General features: G+C 28.2%; 1 protein-coding gene across 1 annotated transcript; it reads left to right on the forward strand.

Annotated features, from left to right (window-relative positions):
• The first annotated feature begins 1,765 nt into the window (after positions 1 to 1,765).
• Positions 1,766 to 3,988, forward strand: LOC117168034. Its single transcript, XM_033353367.1, has 2 exons — positions 1,766 to 1,985; positions 3,107 to 3,988. Exon 2 carries the CDS (start codon positions 3,216 to 3,218, stop codon positions 3,771 to 3,773), a length of 558 nt encoding a protein of 185 aa, XP_033209258.1. The 5' UTR covers positions 1,766 to 1,985; positions 3,107 to 3,215; the 3' UTR covers positions 3,774 to 3,988.
• The last annotated feature ends 6,192 nt before the right edge of the window (positions 3,989 to 10,180 follow it).

Genomic DNA, 10,180 nt, shown 5'->3' on the forward strand with positions numbered 1-10,180 from the left:
TTGGGGTGAAAAAATTTTTTTGTTAATTTTTTACCACTTCTTGCATAGTTTTTCCAAAAACTTGAGTTTTTTATTAGTAATGTCATTTTTCATGATTAAAACAAAAACTATGCATCTTTTCAAATAATGTATTATTTTTAGCTCACTTTTGCGTAAAAAATTTTTTTATTTTTCATTAATTTGTTTCACATTTCCAAGAAATTAATGTTTTTAAAATATTTTCTTAACGAATATTTAAAAAAATAAGCGTTCTATCGAAAAGTGAATAATAAAATATTTGTAGATATTTTTTAGATGCACAATTTTGATTCATTCATCTTTTTAACCTTTCATAGTTTGAACGTAAAATGGAATTTTTTATTTTTTGTTATTGTGTTGTAAGGTAAAAATTTGAATTTACAATTTTTCAAGAAAATTCCAAAACTTCGCATGACAAATTTTTGAATTTTTATCCGCAATGGCTGATTGAGGAACTTAACCTTCATTTTATGATACTTGAAGAGTATACCAAAGCCCTATCCAATATCTTCTGTCCAGCGGAAAAACCTAGTAAGTCACTTTTGCCATAGAGGTTATTTTCTCATGCGCATGTGTCGGAAAATAGTCTCTATGGCAAATGTCACTTAATAGGTTTTTTTGTTGGACAGCAGTATATCAATTCTTTCGAAATTTGAAATTTAGTTTCCAGTTATAACATGGAACTGGAAACATCTGAAAGTACCATTTTTCCCAATTCTTGAACTTGTTTCAGTGCACAGTAAAAAAAATTTCTAAACGATAAAGAAATCCATATCATTTTCATATGGCAGAAAAATGCTTGTTGCAAGCGTGCAGCGAGACCACAAAGAAAAAAATCATGAAAAATTCTTAAATTTCTAAATTTTACATTTTTGTGTACTGAAGAGAGATTTGGGATTTTAGTTGATGTATTTTTCAATTGTTACTTACTGCATATAGCAACTATTTTTGCTTGATGCTTTGTTTTTTCGTTTGTTATTTTATTTTTCCATGTAAGGGTTGTCATTAAACCTGGTTGTCGGTTTTCTTTTGAAGAGTCCATGATTTTTCCCTCCCCGTTGGTGCTGTTTTTTCCATGCTCACTGATGTGATAATTGACCAATAAAAAATCTGATAAGCTACGATCGCGTATTTTCCGAAATTGTCACCCTATCCAGGCAGTGCTCCGAAAACGTACACCCTGCACTACTGCGCATGCGATGCATATGGCGCTTTATTGGCAGCCATTCGCGCGCTCATTTTAAATATTGAAAAACAATATTTCTAGTTATTATTAATAATTAAAAATAATTCTTTGTTAATCCTTTAAAGTGGTGCGTGGATGAGTTTTAATATATCATGAGCATTAGGTGAAAAAGTAAAATGAATATTCGGTACATAAAGAATATCATGTTATTCAATTTTTAATGTTATAATTCTTTATTACTTAAATTATTCTTACTAATTTATGCATTTAAAATGTTTTTAATTGAATAAACTGGATAAACAAACTTGATTATTATTTCAAATTCCCAATTTTTAAAGTTCGGCAATTATATTATTCGTGAATTTTTCAATTTGAAAATTTTACAATGTCGGTAATGTTATTTTCTTGATTTTGCAGTCCTCTATTAAAATCTGTGACAATTTTTTTTTATTAGATATTATCAAAGTTCTTTATTGATTTTTTAACACGATGACATTTTAACAGAAAGTGCCTGAATTATTCGTATTTCCTCACTCAGTTTTTTAAAATGGCGTCTGCGCATGGGCATGGTGTGATGAAAATAAAATATACTTCATGATTAATGGTGCATACATTACGGGACTCGTGAAAATTCTAACACAAAAAGGAGTAAAATTTATCGCTTTTTTGAAAAAATTTCTTGAAAGGCATTTGATAATCTTGGCCCACAAAGAAAGCGTGAAGTGCTTCAAGAACATAAAAACTACCGTGACAGGACCACCGAACCTAACCTCAATGAACGGTTAGTGATTATTTTATATAAATAAGGAAATATTACATCAGAACCTTTCAACTGTGGTAGAAGGTGAAGTTGTCAAAGAAATTAGATTTTAAGATCGTTTCAGTTGAAAGTTTTCAATCCGTAAATTTTTTTATAAAATTTCAGAGTTTTGAACAATTTAGTAAGAATATATTCTTTGAATTCTTTTATAAAGTATACAAATTTTCAAGACACATATTTTCATCAAATTGTTTCGTTGTAGAATTATTAGAGATATTAATTAAACAAACCCTGACTACGAACCCTGGCAGACCGAAGGAACCGAATAGAACCTCTACAAAGTACCCGTAAAGACGCCATTTTCGGTTCATTTTTAAAGAACTAAAAAAAGGAGCAAGATCAACTTTTAATCTGTTTAAATTCGGATTCTACGTTAAATTTTCTATTGTAAACTCAAAGAGTAATCGCAATACTTTTTTTTGCAGCGGTAAAAAGTTTTAAAAAAAATTAATACTATATCGCCTGTTGCCTAAGACTTTTTATTGTTGTAAAAAAACTATTGACATTATTCCGTGACCTTCTATAGGGAATTTTAACGTAGAATCCGAATTCCAACTATTTAAAAGTTGATTTTGCTGTTTTTTTTTTAATTTTTAAAAAAAGAAATCGAATGGGGACCCGATGGGGTCTTTACGGGTACTTTGTAGAGGCTCCATTCGGTTCCTTCAGTCCGCCAGGGAACTTAAAAATGTAGTTATTGAACATTTTTTAACATGGTTCTTTTAACGTATTCTTAGTAATCCATGTATTTTTAAAAATAAACTTTCAGTCAAAGGAATTAAATCAATGTTTAAATTACGTAGAAATAAAAGAAAGCTTGTTCTATAAAATCAAGTATTGTAATTGATAACACTAAACATTGAGTGTCTTGAAAACAAATTTCAACTGTCTGAATCATTTAAATTTCAATATGTAGAAAATTTACGTATGGAAATTCTTAAAATTATTTAATACATATAACGAACACACTTATGATACACGAAGTGATATGCTTTCTTGGATTAATACTAACTCAATTTCCAATATGAAAATTTCAATACATCTAAGTTAAATAAATATTTATTATATGTAGTTATTCGCAGAATCATTCCAAGATCAGCTCTTCAACCTGCTCAAGATCATACTTTCGGGGCGAATGAAAGACCGAAAAGCGCCAATAATGAAGAAAATATAGAGCATCGCGATGTACAAATGGATGGATCACGTGATGTCAATGATGTGATTAATAATCATCCCTTTTATGATTATGAAAATATTATCGAGGCCAGAAATCTGCAGCCTTATGAAGAAAACAATTTCGACGAAGCAAATCCAGCCGAATTCAACAGCTGGGGAGTGGATAACCATCATGATGACATTGCGGACCACATGCACCGTTTTCCACTGGATGAAGACGATGATATTTTCGATGAAATGGCTGAAGAACCGGCTGAAAATAACGGTGATGCTCAAGAAAATCAAGCAAGGCCAGATGATAACGATGCACATCAACAGTTTGGCGATAATCGACCTTTGTACCGTGGCGCTACTATTACTGTGGGTGAAATCATGTCATTAATTTTGGCAATCCTTATTTTTCACAACGTAGATTACTCATGTCTCGCAGACATGATCACCGTCATCAATTTCCATTGCTTTCAAGAAAATTTGATACAAAATAGTTTATATAAATTTCAAAAATATTTTTCTATCAAAGAATCACAAATGCATAAGCAATTCTACTGCTCCATATGTGTTAGACAATGGTAAATTATATGAAATTTGGATGCAAAACGGATTCTTATTAAATGTAAACAACATCTCTTTTAGTTGGTACACTGATGGAGTTCCAATATTCAAATCGTCCAAAGTTGGCTCTTGGCCTTCTTATTTGACAATCAATAAATTGCCCTATGAAATGAGATTTAAAAAAGAAAATACTATTCTTGCAGGAATATGGTTTGGCAATAAGAAGCCAAATGCTAATTATTTTGTTTAAAATTTCGTCAACAATAACTTTTCTAATTTTCATTAAAATAAAAAATTTTATATAGATAATTTGCAAGTCTTTTACCCATCTATAAGAAACTTTGAAAACAATTTATAAAATTTCAAACAAAAAAATTTCAAAATTTTGAAAATGTTCTCAGTTTTTCAATTTTGGTTCGAATATCTGATTAACGAACTTAGGCTTTATGTTGGGGACCTTCAAAAGTTAATCAAATGCAGACTAGATTGGACAAATCTTTCAAAAGTTAGCGTGGCTACAACATTCAGGTAACCATACATACAGACAGACAGACTCCGATGAAATTTTATGGTTTTTTAATGGTTTTTTGGCTTAAAATTTTGATTTTCGTTTGATTGAAAAAATTTTGAAAATGCTATGTCTCTGAGAATTTTCTTTTTATCGAAAAAAAATCATAAGGATAAATTGTTTATATTTTTAATTCCATAAATATCCCTGGATAGAATTTTCCAATTCAGAAAAAAGTGGTCTCAAAAATTTTCGAAATGCGCTTACTTTTTGAATTTTGATCAGAAATGGCTGGTTAAAGAACTCGTCCTTTCTTTTAGGACCTAAAAAAAGTGCGCCAAAGATGGATTTGATCCGTTCATTTTTTCAAGAGTTATCGTGTTTACGGACGGACAGCCGAACGGCCTGACAGACGGACAGACGCCATCGTAAGAACCTGATATTCGGGTTCAGGGGGTCTCGAAACGTGAAGATCCGTTGAAAAACTGTGATGTAAAATTTCGGACAATTCTAATACTCTCTCAATCATAAATGATGAAAATGTAAAAAGTACATTCACTAAAGCAAATTATGATTCAAGTTTCAACATTTTCTAAAAACAACATTTTCGCAGGCGAACTACTATATTTGAGGTAATTTAGAATAATGAAAATAATAAAAAGATTACTTGAGTTAACTTTGCGCAATTATTACAATTTATTTATAATAATTTGAATAATAAAAAATATGAGACAAGACAATCTAGAAATTGACGAAATAATTGAAAGTGACGAAAATATCAAACGTCTGGAACTGAAGAGCATGAAACAATTATTGGACAAGGAACTTCAGCACTTCATAAAGGCGATTTTAAGTAACTTTTTTGCGATTAGGAAGCTCACAAAAATATATTTTATATTATTGATCCACATTCGTAAATAGAAAACTGCTTGAACTAATAAAAATGATTTATACAATGACATGACAATTTTAACAGATATTAGTTCTTAAAATCATACAATAATATAGTTAATTCAGGAAATACGATTCTTAAAATATTTTTGAAAAAATCGAGGGGCTATTCACTGACGAATTTAAACACTTTAATGATTGAAATCTTCTATATGTAACGCGAAATAGTAGGAAATAAAGAAAAAGAAAATTCGATAAGCATCAGTAAGCTAGAGAGTTTATCAGAATTAGAAATCATATTTTAATCCAGGAAATCCCTATTGAGCTTACCGAGTAGCACGGTACAGTGAGAATAACGACAAATCAGGGCGAATAATGAGAGGCAATAAGAAAAAGAATCCGGGAGAAGTTGCAATCTTGTGCGATAACTTTCGCTCACGAGTCTGCGCACAATCATCTGGGCCGAAATAACCCCGAACATTCAAAGAATATGCAGATTCTGTGAGAGATTCTCAAATATAACATTATCAATGACAAATTTGAAAAATTAATTTTGTCATTGGAAATCTTGACGATAAATAATAAATTGTGAATTTAGGTAAAAAAGTTCTGTTTCAAAAATTAATGCTAAATTACATAAAAAAAATTATATAAAATTGATACTAAAAAAAATATAATATCGAAAAAATGTTCTTATTTAAAAATGAAAAATGGTCAACTTTGAAAAAAAATTAATTATGTTAAAATATGTATGATAACTTAAAAATACAAGAAAGAATCATCGATAGTGTAAACAAAAGAATAATTTTTAAGTAAATTCGAAAATAAGTTTCAAATTGATAGCCTTTTTGAATTAAGAAATTAGTTTTTGATAATTTTAAAAATGAAATTCTATGAAAATTATTTCTGACATTGAACTTGAAATCAGTTCATTCAATCATGCTCTAAAACTTTTTCTTATGTTTCCAATCGATGATTATGCTTTTTTCGAATAAGAATTACTTGTTTGTTAATTAATACAATTTAATTTGTACAAAACAATTTACGATTCATCATGGCTTTTTAGAATTTCCAATGACCACATTGATTTTTTCAAATTTGTTATAGAAAATTTCATATTTGATAATCTATATAATGTTTAAATTTGAAATTAATTCCTAGTTCAGAAATTTTCAATTATAAAATCGAGAATTCTTTTACTTTTTCAATTTAATTTTTCAACAAATGGTTACACTGCCGTGAGAAAGTTTTAGGCCACACCTTTTTTATGATTGAATAAATTCTCTTAATTTTAATTATACCAGAGCTAAAAAAATTTATCTTTGAATGGTTGATTATTTTTGAAATTATCTATGAAATAAGCCCAGAGTGAAGTCAATTTGTCTAGTTTTTAAGTGTATATTGCAAACATAGTGTAAATTTCAATGTTTTCTTAAATTTTCAATAACTTCCGAATTAGTCAACATTTTTTAGTGTTCTTGGTCTCATTTTGAAGTTTTTTCTTCACCGTATGATAAAAGCTTACAAATATAAATCGTAAACATTTTCTTTTTCAATTGCAAGAACTTGCCGTTGTTACAAAAAAGTTTGAAAAACTTCAATATTTATTTTGGTAACAAAAATATTTTTGTGAAATATATGAAACATATAATCATAAAGTTTCTACGTAATTTGCTCAATATATATATTAATTTAACTTTTATTCTAATTTTCCTACGGATAAGATTGTTTTTTTTTAAATTTTTCCAACTTTTTTATCACAAATTCAAGTTCTTGCAATTCGAAAATAAATTTTTAACAATTTGTAGTCGTAAGCTGGTGTGATGCAATAAAAAAAGTCTTCAAAATGAGCCCAAAAATATTGATAAATGTTGATTATTTCGGAAATTATTCAGCATTTAAGAAAACATTGAAATTTAGACTACTTTTGCAATATTATTATATATTAATATTATTATCAATTAATAAAATTGTCAAATTTCTATATTTTTTAATTTATGAAAGTTTCAAGCATTTAAATGAATTCTAAGTGTAAAGCTTCGTCTCGAGTAGCGTAGATAACAATGAATAGCAAGAGCCATTGCTCGCTCCTCTAAAAATAAGGCTAAATAAGGAATAATAAGGCGGAATAAGACACGAGTCTCTGCGCTAAGAGAAGAATAGCGCAAACGAAAGGCACACAAGTTAAAATACCTTTAGTAACTTATCAGAGTCTTGATTTAACAAACTATTACTAATTTAGACACTGAAATCATTTGAAATAATTAACTAGCTTACTGAATAAAATTATATTTGTTTAAACAATTAAAAAATAGTTTATATATTTTTTCTATACACTATACATTCAGAAAAATAATGTTGTTTATTCTATTTTATTCCATTTTTTTTAAGTTATCGAAAAAAAACCTGCTTGAGCAAATAAAAATTGTTTAAACAAATAGAGATTTGTTAAACATTAAAAGAAATGTATCAAAATGATGTCATTATTTAACAGAAAGTGGCAGAGGATACCAATTTAAGAAATAATTGAAAATCTTCCACTCAATTCTTAAACATGTTGTAAATAAACAATAATCAATTGTTTAAATAATTATATAATGTTTTTAAAAAATTTACTACTCCAAACAATCGCCAAATGTTATATTTCAATTACAAAATACGTTTATTTTTTACACTTTTTGGGAATTAATAATTATTTAAGTAAGTTACCTTTATTTAAACCATTAAACATTGCTTGAAATGGCATGGGAAATATTAAAATTCACCACTAGTAATTATTTGTTTGAAAAAGATGCCGGACATTGCTAAAAATTAACAATAATACGTAAAAGTGTAGTTTTTTTGGTTTAAATTGGGACACTGCAGGGTTGGGGAGAAGGGGTCGAGGGTTGAAACTAAAAGTTATCAGTATGATTTTATTTCGTACACACTCTATCTTCCAACCCTAAGAAAGTATGTACGTTTCGATGAAACCCTGAAGCATGAGTTCAGCTTTTCGAAAATCCAAAGATTACCCATTTGAATTTTGAAAAAAAACGGATTTATTTCCGTCAGACATGAAAACTTTTGAAAATAATGTCCAGATCTTAATTTTTTTTATTTATTTTTTTTATGTTTGACTAAAGACGATTCAGATTATTTTTCACATGGAAGCCTTATTCAGTTTTTCAGTTTTCAGTTTTCTTCTGATTCAACTTAGAAAAGTAAGCATATCCCCTCCGGGCCGTATTTCAAAGAAAAGATGTAAATTTCCTGGTAAGATATCGAACAGTAAAAAAAAATAGACGACAAAATGTTCGAGAATATTCATCAGTTAAGAAATATACGGCATTTCTCACGAGACAGTTTTCTTTATTGAAAGACCATGAAGAACGTTACCGTCATTCTATTGTTGAAATTAGCGGTATTTTTTAATTCTATTGGTAAGTATAAAATTACGTTACATCTACATATATAATTTTAAGGGTGTTTTTCTTCCTATTTAACATTATCGAAATTTAATATAATTATATCAATCTTTTCTACGAGATAAACGACAGGCCTTTATTACGTAGTGGTCTCTAAAGTTCTATAAAATTGAAACGTCTCAAATTAATCCAAATTTGAAATCAATTTTTGACTTGCTAGATTGTTCTTATAAAAATTTGGTAGAATTCTCAAAATCATTCTTCTATTTTTTTAAATTTAGTTGATTTTGTTTAAAATCACATATTTAATACTTTTTATTTTTGTAAACAGATTTTTTCTTGAAGAATTTTAATAAACATCAAACAAACAGTACTAATAAGAATCTTTGCAGGAATAAAATCAGCCTTTGTCTCTTTGATCGCTAGAATTGGATGTTAGGCTAGTTAGTTTTCCAAATATTTTTCGATTAAATTTTAATTCCTCGAAAAAATTTCCCATTCATACCAGAATTTTACCTTGTAAGGCCATTGTTTTCACCTGGCAATTTCATCTGCTCGATCTTTTGATTTGAAAATGAAAATTTTTGAAAATTCAAAAAAATCTCCTATTGGTTTTAAATACGTAGAAAATTTGTATTTATCCTGTAATCAATATTGAGCAATAGATGTGTAATTCAGAAGACAATCTTTTGCCTTAATTATTAAACCAAGACAACATGATTTGGCAAATTTTCAAACATTTGTAAATTATGGCAACATTTACCTACGAATTTAAAAAAAAATTAATTATATCAAATTTGTAGCTAATTTTGAAATAAATTTTGAAAAATTTACAAATAAATAGAAGAGAATAAATAAAAAATAAAATTTTGTGAACTTTTTATCTATTTTACCTTGCTGGATTGACGATAAAAATATTTCCTTTAGGGATGTACACTAGGGTGGCTCAAAAAGGCTTTCATGTTTTAGAGGGCAACGATTCCCCCAATTTCATTCCAAAAACGAAAAAAAATTCCCTTTTTTATTTTCTTATTTTTCGATTTTAACAGGTGCCGGTTTTAACTTGAAGTTTCCCACATAAAATGCATGGGGAGAAATAATTTTTTTGCGTTTTTGGAATAAATTTTTAGGATTTGAAAAAATCTGACGGGAAGGTATGGGGGCCTCTAGAGAATTATCCAACGAAGAATTTCATTTACCATATATATGGGTTTGACACCCCTAACACACCCCCATGAGTACTTGAAAACTACTCTTAAAACAAAAAATGTCAATTCTTCATGAAATCGACATGTTGAGCACTGTATTCTGGTCTCTTTTGACTTAAAATTATTAATATTGGTCTAATGGAATATTTACTATCATTGGCTAATTAATTTTTAATTATTTAAACAACTGGAATTTGTTTAAATTTTTTTTTCGAAAATTTATTTTTTCCTTTTCAAATTATTACCGTTAGGCTAGTGAAATATTTAATAACATTGGTTCATTAATGTTTAATTGTTTAAACAAGTGGAATTTGATTGAATAATTTTTTTTTAATTCTTTATTTTCCCTAAAAATGATTACTATCGGTTTAGTGGAATATTTATTAACATTAGGTCATTCATTTTCAATTATTT

Source organism: Belonocnema kinseyi, chromosome 2 (genome assembly GCF_010883055.1).
Source record: "Belonocnema kinseyi isolate 2016_QV_RU_SX_M_011 chromosome 2, B_treatae_v1, whole genome shotgun sequence".
NCBI lineage: Eukaryota > Metazoa > Arthropoda > Insecta > Hymenoptera > Cynipidae > Belonocnema > Belonocnema kinseyi.